The 18,021-nt window shown below is 37.5% G+C and overlaps 1 protein-coding gene across 5 annotated transcripts; it reads left to right on the top strand.

Moving 5' to 3' along the window:
* The first annotated feature begins 1,707 nt into the window (after positions 1-1,707).
* On the top strand, positions 1,708-12,742 carry LOC121855768 (extensin-2-like). Of its 5 annotated transcripts, none has more exons than XM_042350882.1 (11): positions 1,708-2,676; positions 2,956-2,961; positions 3,234-3,241; positions 4,125-4,274; positions 4,447-4,603; positions 6,567-6,710; positions 7,944-8,084; positions 9,097-9,198; positions 9,661-9,737; positions 10,730-10,741; positions 11,676-12,742. In XM_042350882.1, the coding sequence occupies exons 1-11, from the start codon at positions 1,929-1,931 to the stop codon at positions 11,760-11,762; spliced, it is 1,632 nt and encodes a 543-aa protein (XP_042206816.1). In that variant the 5' UTR covers positions 1,708-1,928; the 3' UTR covers positions 11,763-12,742. The 5 variants fall into 5 exon arrangements, with proteins under 5 accessions (XP_042206816.1, XP_042206818.1, XP_042206817.1 ...); XM_042350885.1 differs by having other exon boundaries at positions 1,906-2,229; XM_042350883.1 differs by lacking the exon at positions 10,730-10,741 and having other exon boundaries at positions 1,711-2,676.
* Positions 12,743-18,021: the final 5,279 nt, after the last annotated feature.

An 18,021-nucleotide genomic window follows, 5' to 3' on the forward strand; every position in this document is an offset into this window, starting at 1 on the left:
GTTGTAGTTTAGAGTTTATCAGTCGTCTATTTAAGAAAGTCATTAATCTCCTGAACTATTCTGTCAACCTGTATAATCTCCAAGATCTAACGTCTCCCTGTGAATAGTTCCTTGTTCGCAGCAACCCTGAGCTCGCAGAATTAATGTTATCAACGTGTATATTCCACTTTTTCCTGGCAAGCTCAACCTCTGATTAGATTATATGAATAGACATAGGAAATTACCCTGATGAGGGACACTGAAGTTCATAACTTTTTTGTGGGTAACCTTGGTCTAATCGTTGTTTTATTTTTTTTTTTTTACGGGATTAACCCACCAAGGAACAGGTCAATGACCCACATCAGGGCCGGGGAGCGAAAATATAATAATAATAATAATAATAATAATAATAATAATAATAATAATAATAATAATAATAATAATAAATAAGAATAGATAATAAAAAATACAAACTATTAAATAAAAATATCATAATAATAATGAACCATAAATAAATACAAGTAAAAAGAGAATCAATAGTGAGAAACGATATAATAATGTACTCGTATGTTGTGTCGACAAAGTAAGAACAATTGACACCCTGCAGTTGTGTGTAAATGGGGCAGAAAGTCAGATCAGTAACCTGTGTTGTCATATGGCAGCAGGGTCTACCTACCTTGGTAGTACCTCCCTGTTTGATAGCTTCCTACTGCCTTAACGACCATCCTTGTGTGTGCAGTACACCCGCATTGTAGAAGCCCAATCTTTTGAATTCTAACAAACTATACGAATTAGATACCAATATGCAGTTCGTGACTGTAACCAAGGCTTGCGCAGATCAGCATTAATGCAGGTTGTCTTGAGGCCCCAGGGGGAGGTGGTTTGTGTTTAAAACTTATATCGCCCCGTGTTCGCTGTGTCGTCCAACAGTTTCTACGTTTTACACTGCACAGCATTATACTGTAGTTTTGTTGAACGAGACATCTGATTAAACTAGTCATAGCTTCGTACATTTATCTATACAATATGATAACCCATTGTGTTGTATCCAGTGTTTTAACTGCAACAATAAAGGCCGGGGCGGGCAGGTGTTGTTGCCAAGCGCCTTACGTTATTACATGCATGCATGTGTTGAACTAGTCAAGGACGGGTAGTGGACACCCAGCCCTGCCTTAGAACCACCTGTACCTAAACCTAGGATGTAAAATAAATATATATAAATATATATATATATATATATATATATATATATATATATATATATATATATATATATATATATATATATATATCACGTCATATGCTGTATAATGATAGGTGGGGTGGTTATGAAAATAATAAGTTGGGGGCAGTTTTAATTTCTCCTCCATTTCGGAATCGGGATAACCTTCTTTCGAGAGAATAACATCGTATAAGGAGTGTCCCAGCCAGCGGACGTACCCCAGGGATAAGAAATTAAAACCTTGTTTTCCTTTTGTATTGTCAAGCTCTCAAGATATGGTCATAAGTTGCATTGACATAGTCGTGGGTACAACTTCCCTTGGCGAGGCACATCCTTTTTAGATTATACAGTATTATACAGTGTTCTCAGTACTACAGTACTGGTACTGTATACACTACTGTAATGGTTGACGAATGCTTTTACCCATATTTATAATAATAATGATAATTTAAGTAACATGTTATTCAATTCATTATTCTTCATGGTGGTTTAGATTGATAATCTTGGTTCATGATAAAGTAGCAGTAGGTACTGTAATCCTACTCAAGCAGCGAGTCTCTCGCCCTGTGTAACTTGCATCTTGTAAAGAAATAATTTCTCAGTCTATGAGTGAGGCAGGATTGGGATTTATGCAACTGCTGCTGCACTTTAGAAATATTTTTCCTTATGATGTAATGTACAAGTGTTGTTAACAAGTCTTTGATCCTTCTCAGATTAGTGATAGGGGATGCCCCCTGAGAGGCCGCCTCCTCCATATTGCCCTGGTGCTCCACCCCCTTACAACCCTTCCCACACTGTATACCCTGCAGGGCCAGCCCCTCCAGCTGGTGCAGCACCCTATGGTGTTCCACCTCCATGGGGGGCTTTCTACTCTCCCCCACCTGCCTACCACCAGGGCTTCCCAGAAGGCTACCCAGCAGGCTATCCTCCTGGTTACCCTCCACCAAGCCAGCCTGACGGCCCGCCGATGAACCCTGGTGGATACTCCTTGTATCCTGATGTTTCACTGTTACCACAGCCAGAGGCAGGTAAATCATCCCATACTGATGTTATGTGTAATTATATACCCAACTCAAATAGAAGACCAGACCAATATGGCTTGAATGGTATTCTGTCCCATTCCAACTCGACACCACATCAACTTTCCCTGCATAACAATCTGCCCAACCCATATCCTGAACTTAGGTATGGGATTTTAGCATCACCTTCTGTACCAGTACAGTCTTACCCTGATACCCTGCTTGGAGATATTCCTTATTATGGTAGTGAAGCACCTCAGAATTTACCTACAGCACCTCCAGAACCACCTCCTCCATATGAGGCTAATTGCTTCACCCATGATTCACCTTCCACCGCCCACACCAACCTGCATGTCCGCCCAAACTACGCCCAGGCGCAACCTCCCTCTTGTGTGCACCCTCGTCCCACTTCTGGTCCTACTACCAGTACTGACACTAAACGCTTTCAGCCTCCAGGTGAGTTAACCTATATGATGTTTAACTGAGTAGGGGCAGATCCAGGGGGCTCCTGGGGGTCCAGACCCCCCCCCCCTTTTCTTAGAAAATTCCAATACTTTTTCTTTAATGCAGTCTTGTACTCAGGCATTTTTGTGTAGTAAAAAGGATTTACTATTGACTTCAGAATATCTCCTAATATCAAATGTATATGCACCTCAAAATGCTGAATGAGCTCACTGTGCTCGCCATAGTCTCTCATCTACAACTTCTTGGACCCCCTTTTGGTAGTCTTGGAACTGCCCCTGCTGAGCTTTATTTATTTGCGATCAAAAAAATTTGTAAATATCATCCAAGACCTGACATTCCTAGTACAACAATCTTGGCAAGTTCATGGATGAGAGAAGCCATTAATGTTTTCTTAATATACGTAGTATAAACAGTATAGATAGAAACCCATAAGTTAGTTTATGTAAAGTTTAATATGGAAAAACAATCAACCTTGTCCAAATGTTGTTGTATGCCACATTCCATACGTGAGAACCAACACTGCAAAATGCCTTCACTTATTGATGTTGTTGGGTTTAACAAAACGGCCAATCTGTAGAAGTTTTTGGTGGCTGCTAGAAAATTTATTGCAAAATCAGATGACATAAAAAGTTCTGCAAAATTAAAAATTATTCTAAAATTATGGCCAAATTCCTAGTTAATGATATTAGGATACTGTTCACCACTATACAGTATAGTCTGCATTTACGCGGTCAAGTGAACCCGTGGAGGTCCGCGTAAAACGAGAAACGCGTAAACGAAATATCAGAACATATGGGATTAATTGAAATAGAGACTGGGCCGACCCCCAAACTCCACTTTTTCCGACAATACATACGTTGTAGTAAAAATAACATCCTCATTTTATGATGGCATGCACACACAATTAATGTTTAAGAGAAATATCAATAATGTTAGGTTTTTTAACACTTACGTTAGTAGAAAAGATGGGTCGGCACACGTGGATGGCAGCTGGTTCCGAGGCAGAGGGCAGATTAGTTGCCCTCCGGTGAATCACTTTCACTACTCGCAGAGGTTTGCAGGGCCTCCCAGACAAACCCTGTGGGTGGTAAGGATGCGTGGCCCAATCACAGTCCGATACGTCATATGACGTGAGCAATAACGTAAGAGCGGCCTAATGCGCACCCCTCACCGCGCTGCTTCCCTCGCATGGTCAAGAATGGACCGCGTGAGTAAAAAATGGCGCGGCGGTCTGGACCTCTCCAGCAGCTCGCCGCGTAAATGATGAAATTTACCGCGTAATTAAACCATTTCATTCTGGCAAGGCACAGCATAAATGACCAAACGCGTAAACAAAAACTGCGTAAATCCAGACTATACTGTATAACTTTTGATATCATATTATGTGTTTATGAAATAATACCTTCCAAAATAGGTTCAAAGTATTTTTTACTCTTGCAGTGCAAGGTGGAAGGGGTAACCCAACTCCCCCAAAATTTAGTCCCCGAATTCCTGTACGCCCAGCACCTGCACCACCATGCCAAAGTCCAGGGGACCTTACATCAATGGGCCCACCATTACCTGACCACACATCAACAGGGCCAGTGCAGGTAAGTCCACAAATAATATCCTATTAGCAATCTTGATTATTAATGTGAATTAAGTCACCAGTATGTGGAAAATGACCATAAAGCAGTGGTGATGGTGCATACATGACACTTACATCTTTTTCCTTACTTTCTGTGACTGTAGGTACACTAAGGTGTTTCCAACTACCCACAGAATACGAATGAACTTCCTCTAAAGGAGGGAGAAGCTCCCCCTGGTTGTGTGGTGGCATGGAGGGGTGGGGAAGGCCTCAAGGTGTTTTTCTTACAGCAAGAGGGACACATTGTCTCTCCCCACAGACCTCTCCTGATGACCATCTACAAAAAGATTGGTATGGTGGAAGAAGAAACTGCTTATTATATACTGTACTGTATATGTGGTTTCTAAATCTTATTGGATCCTATGAATAAATGTAATTACAGTTAACCCTCCCATTAACAAGACTTCTCAATACCAGGTGTTCCCAATCTGGACTTTATCACAAAAACTGGTTTTTTTTTGGGGGGGGGGGAAAAAACGTCTTTTTTTTGTCTGGTGTAATTGGTGGACTGAACCAGTAAATTCTGTTAATGGGAGCAATTGTCCACTATATTGTCCTGTATTAAATAAATGTTGCAAACAAAAAATTAAATAATATAGAATACATTAGTAATAAAAAAGTATTAATGAATTTACCTAAATACTGTATAATGATGATAATGAGAAGAGAAGGATGCTATAACAATGATCATTATAATCTCTGCAAACTGTCTAACATTACAGTACAGTATATATTATGGTTGTGTTCAGTGAAATAACACAACCAGACAACCATCTATCAGTATGTCACATGTTTAAATACATTTTGGAATCCATATATGTCCAGTACTGTACTTGCTAGCAATGCTTAACAAAGACATGATTTGACTGCCCCAGCAAAGAGGATAAAGTAAAAAGCAAATGGCTGTGAGAAAAACACATAATTGTTTGGGAACATTGGATCATGAGTATTATGATTGCAAGTGTGCAACTTAGACTGCACATGACTTGGGATGTATTTGTATATACACCGGGGAAAGAATGGAATGCCTCTCATTAATGGATATGGCCAGCATGAACTAGTCCAGTATGTGGAGGGTTTACTGTATATTTCTCCTGATCTTTTGTTGCAAATTATGATTTTGCTGTTGTAATTGCATATACGTACTGTACTTATAATAGAATATCACTTCAGTAATTTGCTGACCTGAGCTTCAGTTTCCTTGAGATTTATTGCTTTTGAGTTGTGGCTTAGAGAAAGGAATGGGGCTGGTTAAGTTTGATCATGTTTGTGGCTATGGATGGGGAAGTCTCACCATGCCAACTCTTAACTCATTTAGTTCTCGCAGCTCTTTGAATAAGTACATATAAGAACATTGATTATTTTTACACTATTGTATTGCAGTTTTTGACAAAGGAAGTAATATACACAGGTAGATGTATTTGTAGTGAAGAGTAATTAGACATTATGTAATTGGTGAAATTCATCCAACAGTCTTCCACTATTAGACAATTCATCCCATCACTCACCTACCAATGCTTCTTGTTTGCTACACCTTATAAAAGGTACAAAACCAAAAATAATATGAATAGTTACTAAACTTTGACATATTGAGGACAGTAATACTGTACAGAGACAGAACCGACGCAAGTTTTGGCACGCTGTAAGCGTAGATCAGACAAGCGACTGATATGTTCATTGGTTCTTATAAATTTGATGGAATTTTTATCTCTACTTTTTATTGTCAATGGAATTACAGGGTATAATATTTATTAAATTAATATTTTTTTGTGTCCGTTATACGATAATTCATTAGACAAGACTCCTTCATAGGAGGTCTGCCAGTAATTACTGGCACCTGTATCATATTCAAGGTCACCAAAGCTTACTTTTAAGGTACTGTAATAAGAAACATTTTATCCTTTCATTAACTTGAGATTGTAAAGGATGAATTACTTAAAAACTTGCAGAGGAGACTTATAGTACAGTACAGTACCAGCAACATGTACAGTATAGTAAAGGTTTAGTTTTTCATAATATGACATACCCCTGTAACCAATCTTATGTATTCTTTCTCTTGATTTTGAAGGTCTGCATACATTCTACAGTACATGTACTGTATTTCTAGGATTTGCCAAATTAACTTGCTAATTGTAGAGATCTTAAAACTGTAGTTCTCAACGTGTGAAGAAGAATCATGTCCTACAAATTTTTCTATTTTGATCATGTTTTTTGAATAATACAACTTTTGTTGACACAATAAATTTTTTTGTAGGTGGTAGCCCTTGTGAAGGCAATGAGAATTTGGTGGGAATGGTGGAGGTTCCTGGCTGCTGGCGACTGAGATTGACAGGCTCCACCCATGTTCTTCATACATCTGAGAATGCTTACATCTTTAATGATAATTCAACCTGCCCAAGTAAGTCCTTGTATATTCCTGTCAAATATTTCTTAAAATTGCTAAGCTAATATTGAAAATGACAGTTTTTTTATTCTATGGATTGCATTTGTCTTGATGGAAAGAGCTTTGTTTACTTTGAAGAAGCATTTAATTAAGGAGGTTTTGCTTTAGATTTTATAAGAAAAATGACTAATCAAATCTATAATGGAAGGAGCTTTTGTGTCAATGTATTATACTGTATATGAATAAAATGTTTCCTGGTCAAGACTGTTTGGTTTTAGGAAAATTTTGAGGTTAATTTACATTGTTCTTTCTTTTCTGGGGATCTGCTGCCTATTTTGGGATGTATTTGAAGCATCCATTTGACACAATCTTTTCCTCTTGTTTCTGAGCTGATTTAGATCTTGCAGCTCACTCTGTGGGTCCCATAAGCCATAAAAGGAGGATTGAAGCATGGCATGCCATTTAATGGTCAAGAGAACAAAGCGAGTGACTTTGAGGGGTTTGAGAGTGATTAAAGGACTTCCATATAGTTGAGCTGGGTTTTGAAAATACGTGAATCCTGAAGAGTTGAAGACTCTTGACCCGAATCCTCACTAAAATCAAGAGATAATCACTGGTTCCAGATCTGAAACTGGATTCAGCTAGATGAGATGACTGATTGGAACATTGTCAGCCTTTTGGAATGTTTTCAAAGGCTCAGAACACTCTGTACAATATTAGAGGGAATAACACAAGTAACTCCTGATGATCTTGAAGCAGAAAATAAGGGATTCAGTGAGAGACAGGGACAAAATTGTCAGTTTTGTGATGGCATTGAGTGTGAACTCGTTTAAGACCATATTGACCAACACTTGTGTAAGTTCAGATACATTCTGGAGCCAGTTAGTGCATGCGTGTTACTTGTCAATAGTGCTTAACAGACATGACTGACCACCCAAGTGGCTAGCAGGCTACTCACTGACAAAGAGGATAAAGTATAGTAAAGTAAAAATAATGTCTTATTGATTAAAGTCATCCCACTACTAAGCACTGTATGTTCCTTATGCAATGGTAGGCTCTGGCTGTTGAATGGTGGTAAAGTATTTCTTAGGAGTCATCTGTTCCGTCCAATCAGTCCTACAATGGGATTTTGTGCCTCAGTTTCCTGTTGAGTAATGGATGCATAGAAGAAAATTTAATTCTCTAAAGGATATTGGTATGTTTTGTCTTTAAAGCCATAATTATATGATGTAATTTTGCTATTTATAGAGCGTGTGGTGGTGCTCGAGTTACCTGCTAATGTATCCAAGACAATGGAGGCTGATCTCTTGGCCCTAATGAATGAACTAACTGACCTGAGGGATGAGGAAGAGGGTGTTGTTGGCAAGATTGCTACAGGTGTAAGCACAGGTGAGCCAAAGGTTAGATTTAAGCACATACATAATATGTACCTGTAGTTATACGGTGTACACCATTTGTATAGTGAAACCGATCGGTGGTGAAGAGGATAAAAGGGGAATAAAATACTTTTTTTCCCATCAAAATACCCCAAACATTGAGAGTAATATGAAGTGGTGTGTCTGTGTGAGAGAGAGAGAAGGTGCCAATGAGTGATGGTCTCAAGGTGTGTTATACAGAATGTGTTTACAGAAATAAGTTTGTAAACCATAATGTAGTACCCTGTATATGAAATATGAAAAAAAAGCCACACTGGTTTTTCTGTAAGTGTCAAGAATCGTGCATTTGCAAGGTGATAAGGTGTTGGTTGCCACTGACATGCTGCTGGATGTATGTGATGTGACAGTTGACTGAAATGGCCAGTAATTGGTAATTTAGACTTTCTACTACAGTATTCAGTCCTTTTTTAATCAGTTTTAGTGTAATAATCAATATCTGCTGCTTATTGACCTCACCAAAGAATGTGGTAAGAGTTTGTATGCAGTTTTACCTGCATCCAAACTCTATAATATTTCTACTGTACTTTATTTTTATTTTTAATGTAACTTATTATCTTATGACTAGACATTGCTGGAGATGGAAAGGTATCCATTGATCAGTTTTTGGATGCCACATGTAACACTTGGGTGCAGTTTTAGTAAGTGAAATGGGAGTAATGCAGCAAAGTACTAACACCAAGGTGTTTTAAAGACAATGAATGATTGGTGACAAATTGAATTAGGTTTTGTCCAGAAGTGATCAATTTTATTATTGAAATTTTTTATGTATGGAGAAAGAGAATATTTGGAGAAAAGGGTTTTAATTAAATTGAGATTTTGCTGTACTGTATATAGGAGATGAGGTAACAGTAATCAACAAAAATTGACACTCAAACCTGCATGTGAGTTGTAACATTATTAGATCTGTTAGTCCATTCAGTACAGTACATTATAATGTTTGATGACCTCGCCTTTGTCTTTTCCAGTGTACACCGATCTGACAAAGAAGTTGAACACGGTAGTGAAAGAAACAGTTCCTGGTGCACACAAGAGCACCAAGTGGTTAAGAAAAGGCACTGGGTCTTTGGGTAAGTCTCGGTTATAAAAGGTATATAGTGTACCATACTATATCAGGTCAGTAACATCAGATACTTATTTTGAACATAAAAAAGAAATCCTATTATCTGACTTACCTTTTAGGCTTTAGTAAGCAGAGGATTGTTATTAATTTTTTTTTTTATAAGACATAGTAATAATGTCCTCACAACTTCACTACTGGATGTCTTATGCTGTACTGTATAGATTTATATTTACATTTCATTACTGTATATACTTTTCATATGTTGAAAATCCCATAATAAATATTGGTAGTGTTAGAAATTTTATCTGAATATTTTTCATTTGATAATAGCAAATTAAATTTTTGTGAATCTCATTTAAAACTTTTGCAGTATATATATCTTTTCCACAATGAAATTCATTAACAATATAGCTAAAGCAATATTCTGTACTTGGAAATTATGCAGATACATGTTGTATATCTTTTACAGTGCGAATGGGTGGTAGCATTGTGTCCAAAGGGATCCATATGATAGCTGATCATGTGTCAGTAAATGAAAATCCACAGGTAAAGTTCTTTGTAAAGTAACATCAACATTATCCATAGTTTTTAACTACAAATACAGTATTGTATTATTTACATCATGTACTGTGCACTCTCTTACAACCTTGTCAGAATCAAACATCTCTGTGCAACCTTGTAGCAAGGCTAGACTCTAGGCTCCAAGGCACTGGGCTTTTGCCTGGAAACTTAAAATTTAATCAAATTAGAAATTAAATTAACCTTCACCTTCATTCTGCATTCCAAAAGAAGTGATTGACATGCAAATATCTTTGCACAGAATAATCACATATACAGTACTTTACTTAAATCTACATTTGGTCAGGTACTAAATTATAACAAGGATCAACTTCTCAGATCCAATCACACTGTCATACAGTACGGTACTAACCTACCCTACACCTCCAACATTACAGGAGCTAGTAGGTGTTCCTTCTTGTATAAGTTACTTAAATATACTCTACTGTAAAGTTGACTGTTGATTGTTAGGAATTTTAAAGAAAAGGGAATTTTTTGTTGTGTAGCTACAGTATTTAGATGTTTGCATTATTTTAGGCCCATCTCTAAAGGCAGTTAGGGAAATTTCACAGACTGAGTCTCATTCTGGGTGCATTTTTATTGAACAAAGCAAAGTTTAGTTTAGTTGTTTCTATTGTTTCGGTCACCATTGAAATACAGTGTTAGGAATGAGTTAATTGGTAGAAGTAATTAATTAAAAATTCCCTCTAGCATTTAGAGGATATGGCCATCATATGGGTGCTGTTTAACCAAACTTAACCTTGGATGTTATTGCAACTCCTATATTGCTTTTTTTTTATATATACTCCTCAACAACACTACACTAGTTTCAGTTTTATATTGTCATACTAGGGTTTGGGCTGTCTTAAGATTTTGAAAACCCTTTCACTTCATGGTCTTCGGGGTATATTTTTGTGTTCATTACATCTTTGTTCTAATTTGAACTCCATCCAACATGCTTCCCCTGGATTGAAATTTAGTTGGTGGATTACGTAAGTATTTGCATTTCTTTAGTGATTTTATCTTGTGGCCTATAATTCCCTAAAGAGTGACCCGTGTGATCTACAATACTTTCATTTGATAAACCTGGTAAAATATGACATTTCCAGAGAGTTCAGAACCTCTGATTCTGTGGTTGTCTTGTTCTTCCTCCCACTTCAGTCCTCCTTCTTCAGCCGTATCAACAATATCTACTGTATAAGTGTTTCTGGATGGCCAGACTGAAAAGGAGAAATGTTGCCATTGAATTTCACATTGAGTACACAGTTTTAGCTTTTGCCAGACAATTAATAAAGCCCTCTAATGTACAGATTATTAAAGTGAATAATGTCCTGATCAGACAGTTGTTCTACCCATTCATTCCAAATACTGTGCTGATACTTAACAGGTTATATTGTATAAAACCCTTCTGAATTTTTTATCATTCTGACTTTAACCTCTCTTGCAACGGATCTTTGTGAAACCTATGCACACTAATAGCTGCTTTGCTGATGTTAAAAATTATACTGTACTTACATTTCTGCTGCCTATCAAAGGGATATTGATAAATAGTAAATTCATCAAGGTAGCTACAGGAATGACGATAAGCTGTACAGTATTTATTTATTTATTCCTCATAGGTTGTCTCATACGAAGACTTGATCAAGGTAAAGTTGGACAGTAACAAAAAATTATACTACAATTCAGTCCCACTAGTTTTGTACATTGTGGTGTCCACTCTGCTTAAACTATTTTAGTTTATATTTTTATGGCCATAAAACGTTTATGATGGGAATATAAAAAATTGCATATATTGTAATGTACTGTACTGTATACAGTACTGTACATACAGTACTTTAATGCAGCATTTCAGTACAGTACAGTACCCTGTAGTTATAATAAATGTATTTATATTTTGCAATCAATTAAACAGCATATGTTTCACAGGAAGATTCGCCCGTCCACACTGAACTGCTCACAGCTTTAAAGCAGGTGAAGAAATGCAAGGAAGATGGCTTCATCACCTATGTATGATCTGGGGATATGAAAGTTTTTGATTACAATTAAATGACAGGAAATATAGAAGACACAATATTAGAATTAAGATATGCATAAGAGGAGGAAAGACATCACACAGCTTAAGAAATTTTAAAAGATCAAAGAAACAAAAATAGTATTAGAATTAAGCTTTACTAGGATTCACAAGTTAGCTGTTGCATTAGTGTTAGCGCCAAAAATAGATCACATTGAAATGTACACGGTTGTTTCCGTTGGCACGGTTGCAGTAACGTTATGCATTTGCAGTACGTACATGCCAATTGCTCCCTGTAGCGATTAAAAATGCAAACACACTGCAACCACGTGAATGGAATCCTAGCTTTACACGATATGTACCACAGGTACTGAGAGGCAGTTTGTGGGGTGGAATTTATGATAAGAAATATTTATCTAATGATATTGAACATTAGTGTTGTTGAACTAAAAAACGAGGGTAGGCCAGTACTGTACAGTAAATACAACAAACTTACTAATGAATGATCTGTAAGAATATTGCTCTTAAGATGTATGCATATGGCTCTGTAAGTAAGTTATTATGAGATTGTAAGTACCGTACTACTGTAATATCCTAATTCAGATTAAGATACAGTGTAAGACACTATGTATCGTACATGGTACAATTTTGTGGAGATCAATCCCAAATAAATTTGACAACAGCATATCAGATGTTGATAATATATGGTCATGTCTTTATGATTTGTAATTTATCATATTGAAAAAAAAGCAGCAAACTAATATACTGTGCAATGTAAAAATGATTTAAACTAGCATTAAGAAGTTATAGTAGTACAGTATATACATTAAACAATCTAGTGATACATAGCTTTTTTAATGTCAATAAATGAATACAGTATATAATTAAAAAAAATGTACACTTCATAAGTAATAATTATCTCAATTACATTTGCTTTAGCAGTGCTAACAAATATTATCTTATTAAAACATCACAAACAATACTGTATAGTAATGTCAACTTCACCTGTCATTCACACAATTTTCTAATTTTTTTTTAAGTTTTGAGAATTAGATTGTGGTTACTGTATTTTGTGTTTACAGCAAACACAGAACACTGCAGTAGAATTTGTTGTTAGTTCTCAGTCTAGGCGCCTCAGTCCTCCGTTATCCCATTTTCTCTGACTTACTGAAACCAACCTCTCTATATAATGTATTTGAATGTGAGAGAGAACACCTTTGTTTTGAGTCAACTTAGATATGTCTGTTTACAGTTGGAACATTCAAGATCCATTGTGAGTGGTGTTGAACGCTTCAACTGTCCTTATTGTTAGTAAGACGTGTCAAGTAGGCGAGTGTTGGGTTTGCCAGTTAGAGTGGCGTATTTTAGGTCGTCCATGGGGATATCCATGGGTTTCTGATCGCTACTGAAGTTATATTGTTTTGTTGCCCCGACATCAGAGAATCTGATGTTCATAGTTTAGTTAGTGTCAGTTGTCTATTTAAGAAAGTCATTCATCTTCTGAACAGTTCCTGTCAAACTCAAAATTCTCCCAGATTTAACGGCCGTTTGACCGGGGATGTGGTTTGCGGTCAGGCCAATAGAGTTGCGAACGCATATATAACTTCAATTCACCTCTTTACTGACAAACTCAACCTCTGATTAAATCATAAATATAGATGTAGAAAATTAGCCGGATCTGTGACACTGACGGTCACAGCTAGGTGTCCAACGACTACTGTGAATAGAGGGTCTATTGTTAGTGAAATTTATCTTTCTAGTAGGAATATGCCCTCAGGCCCGTATATATGCAGGCGCGCGAGGGGAAATCACTCCTTCTGTGATTTCTTCTCCACGTCTCCAGGTATGTTCACGTGTGTTCCACGCCGCCATATTAACTCAGTTTAACTTAGTCATTTTTTGTGAATATCAGTGTTCATGTTTTAACATAGTACCTTCAGTGCCAAGTGAGTCAAGTAAAGTAGAGGTCTAGCTATCGTCTGAACCGGTGCCAGACGTATGTTTTGTATAGTGAAGTTAAATATTCACTCCTTCTGTGATTTCTTCTCCACGTCTCCAGACGCTGTTGTGGGGGTTAGCAACACTCCTGAGGTTTGGGAGCCGCCTATGGGCACGATGTCTCTCGAAAGACGTCTTTAAGGTGGCGAGATTAGAATCCCAGGGCGAGATTCCTTGGCAGACGCCACGGCCCACCGCCACAGTCAACTTTTCCCGGGCCAGGCGCTCCGAGCTAGCGAGCGAGCCTGTAAACAACTCTGGCCCACTGACTCCGTCATATGATCATGGTCTACCCACTGTTCTTGGTTATATGTATGGAGCCGTATTAATATCCATGCTTAGGGATGACTAGCAGAAATATAGTCATCCCAGGTTAAGTATTGAACCACTGAATGAGAGTTCAAGGTACCAGGTTGTTCCTTGCAAACTAACAGGAGGTATTGTATGTTACTATAATTGTGGAGTTAGTCCAATGTGTTATGTATTCATCTGTAGTAATCATGAACGAATAACCTGAGAGTATCATGCTCTAATCAAGAAGTGAAGAGGTAATGTGTTACTTGTTAAAGTAAGACCTGAGGGTCCAGTGATGGCTTGTGAATAATAGTTACGGAATCTCATGTATCAAGGTAATGATATCCCAATTGTCTAATAAAGTAATGAGTATTTGGAGGTGTTGGATGAGGTAATAAGCTCTTGAAGTGTTTGATGATTTAATAAGTTAATTGCGGTTCTGTTTAGCCTGAGTGAATCTAAGATGCATCTTCTCCACTCACTGTGTTAATAAATATTGAATTAGTAATCTGAGTATCACCACTCTGCTCCTTCTAAACATTGGTTCCCAGAAAATAACACTTACTCACGTGCCTAGACATCTACCACACTACCCAACAACTTTCCATGAGTTAGGTTATATAATGAAAAGTCTGGGTGGTGGCAGCTACCCTTTGTAAGTATAAAAAGTGTTGTACAAAGAATAACATGGTTCCCCAGACTAACCCATGTATAAGAATAGACATATAACAAAGTAAACTTCAGAAAGGTAAGAACATTGAAACTGAGAATATATATATATATGAAAGGAAATGAAAAGAAAGAACATCGACTTGGAAAACATAAGCAGAGAAGCATACGAGTTACTTATATAAGAATATAAGGTATATAGAGGTAAAGAACATATAAGAATAGCTGGATGGTAAATTATTGAAAAGAGAATACTCGGCCCGTTACATAGTAACAAATTCAGTTTAGAGGAAACTGACATAATCATGGAATTGAAGCTTACTGCCCAGGCTCCCTGGAATATGATGATATGCTCCTGTTGTAGCATTCTTACAACTCTCTGTCAAGCCTTTGATTAGAGACTGTCAGATGATTGATAATGTCCAAAGGAAGGCTACCAGTTGCCAAGCTTATGCCATAGACAGGTTGAAGATGCCACAAGTTCAGAAAAGTTTTATAGCAAACTTTTATGGAGCCAGTACTTGCCAACAGTCCGTAACAGAGACGTGACCGATTGCCCAAGCGGCTAATGAGCTGATCAATGGTGAAGAGGATGAAGGTGAAAAGTAAAAGAGTGAGATTTGTGAACTCTTGGAATAACCTGGCAGAGAATGTTAAGGCACCAAGTGTGAGCTCATTCAAGACCAGACTTGACCAACACTGGCACAGGTCCTGATACATTCTGGAGCCTGTACCTGCCCAGTATTTGCCAACAGTGCTTAACAGAAACATGACCAACCACCCAAGTGGCTATTAATAATAATAGTAATGATATTAATAATAATAATAATATTAATAATAATAATATTTATTCAGTATAATTGTCATACAGGTTTACAATTGGATAAGCATGTTTATAAACTTTGCAGTTACACAGCTCAGCATGAATATAGACACTGCAGTGTACAATGCACGTAGGCCATGGGAGCATACAGTTTCTTGTGTGCCAAGACAGTGCCAGTAAACAATAATGGTTAACAGTAAGGCAACTTGACCAAGGATAGCTGACAAAGCGATCAGGTGTGTATTTCCAGGCTGATCAGTGGCAAAGAGGATAAAGTTAAGTAAATGACTCTCCCTGTTCATTTGAGTTCCATTTATATGTAACGCCTGGTTAAGAAACGGCACTGCAATCAATGGTACATCATCTACAACATTTATGTATGCCAAGGGGTGTGTCCAGTGGGGCAGAGCACAATACAGTACACACCTGATTGACAATGGCAACATGGACTCGGCTGCACAGCTGTGTCATATGTGGCAAAATAAGAACAAGATATTTAAGGGTCCATTTCTTCAAAGATGCTGAAGGTTCAGATAATATTACAGTACATACAGTATTGGGTTATCAAACATACACTTAGTTACTGCTTCAATTTGCATTTTCCATTTGTTCTTTATCATTACAAGTGCTTAAATTGGGTAAATAAGCTGAATGTAATATACTGTAGTGTGTGCAATTTATAAAAACCTAAAAAGTTCAGCAAATTGTCATGGCGAACTTTTTTGGAGTGAGAATTGTAAACTCTTGGAACAATCTGCCAGAAAGTGTTGTGATGGCACTGAGTGTGAGCTCATTCAAGACCAAACTTGACCAACACTGGCACAGGTACAGATACATTTTGGAACCTGTATATGCCCAGTATTTGCCAAGGGTCTGTAACAGAGAGTGACTGACCACCGAAGCAGCTAATGAGCCGATCAGTGGCCAAGAGGGTAAAAGTAAAGATGAACATGATAAATCACATGCGTGCATTTATTATCTGAAGTCAGTGGTATTATTTCTTGTGATCTCTTTCAAGACAAGACTTGACCAACACTGGAGCAGGTTCAGGTACATTCAGGAGCCGGTGCATGCCCAGTACTTGCTAACAACGTGTAACAGAGACGTGACCGATCGCCCAAGCCGCAAACGAGCCGATCAGTGGTGAAGAGGATAAAAGTAAAAGTAATGGATTTTTTTTTACATCACAAACGTTATGGCTATGTTTGTGTTCTGGTTCATCCTGTGTCTGAATGTTTTTGTGACATGTTCAGGTATTTATTGCATTATTTGTTTTTGTTTATGCTAATATATGTGAATGGCTAATTGTATTCATGTTTTGCAGTAAATGTTTTTCTTTTTTTCTAATGTCTTTTTGTGATTGTCCTGAGTATGTTCATACAGTATTTTACTTTACTTTATCCTCTAATCTTCACCACTGGTCGGCTTCTTAGCTGCTTGGGCGATCGATCAAGTCTCTGCTTATCACTTGGGAAGTACTGTACTGGCTCCATGATGTACAGTTGCGGACAAAATTCCCTGAACACTTGGCAATATCTGGCATCTACTTCTGGGTCGTATATATGGTTAGTTTATATCTAATAACGCTGCTTTTCATCACATATTATAGTGGAACCAGAAAAGGGAGAAAAAAAATCCTTAACACAGAAAATTAAAGTCCCTTTCACCTGTGCCAGTGTTGATTTTCAATGTATACTTTTTAAAACTATTTTGGGGTGCTTCTTAGCATTTACATTTTTTGCTTATACAGTACAGTATTACTCCTGTCATTTCTGCCTCAATAAATAATCAAATGTTAGACAAGAAGATGGAAAACTAATGTTGGGCAGTAGAAGTAACATGCCCATTCACATACTGTATGTGTAACACGTTTAATTCAGAATGAATGTTTATTGTAAATTGTGTGGCATTATAATTATACAGACATGTACTTTATTTAGTAAAATACCTATACACACAGTCCCCTGGTTAAGGATGACTTGGGTTACAGATTTTAGACTTTACAGATATTCTCCCGCAAGTCCATATTTGGGTTTAGGACAAGTACGGTATCCATTGTTATGGACGTCACGTAGTGCAGAAGAGAACGACAAAGTATGCTTAAGGCAGGTGGGTGAGGTGTCCCATAAGCAGAGCATGTAGTATGGTACAGTACGGGACGAAATTATGGTACAGTACGGTTATGAAGGTGATAAAAGTTCAGTTCAATATTTTTTCAAAGTTAGGTACGAAAGTACGAATAATTTTTTGAACTTTTATCGTACCATTTCAAACCAAGCCACTCCCTTGAAATGTTGGCTGGCCACGTGGCCACACTCAGTGAGCCCCACTACTGCCATTAATCACATATAAGGCAATTGTTGCCATTTTTTGTTTTCGTCCCTCTGCTGCCGTTAATCGCATATAAGGCAATTGTTGCCATTTATTGTTTTCGCCCCACTGCTGCCATTAATCACATATAAGGCAATTGTTGCCAT

This window comes from Homarus americanus, unplaced genomic scaffold (assembly GCF_018991925.1).
Source record: "Homarus americanus isolate GMGI-L3 unplaced genomic scaffold, GMGI_Hamer_2.0 scaffold7035, whole genome shotgun sequence".
Taxonomy (NCBI): domain Eukaryota; kingdom Metazoa; phylum Arthropoda; class Malacostraca; order Decapoda; family Nephropidae; genus Homarus; species Homarus americanus.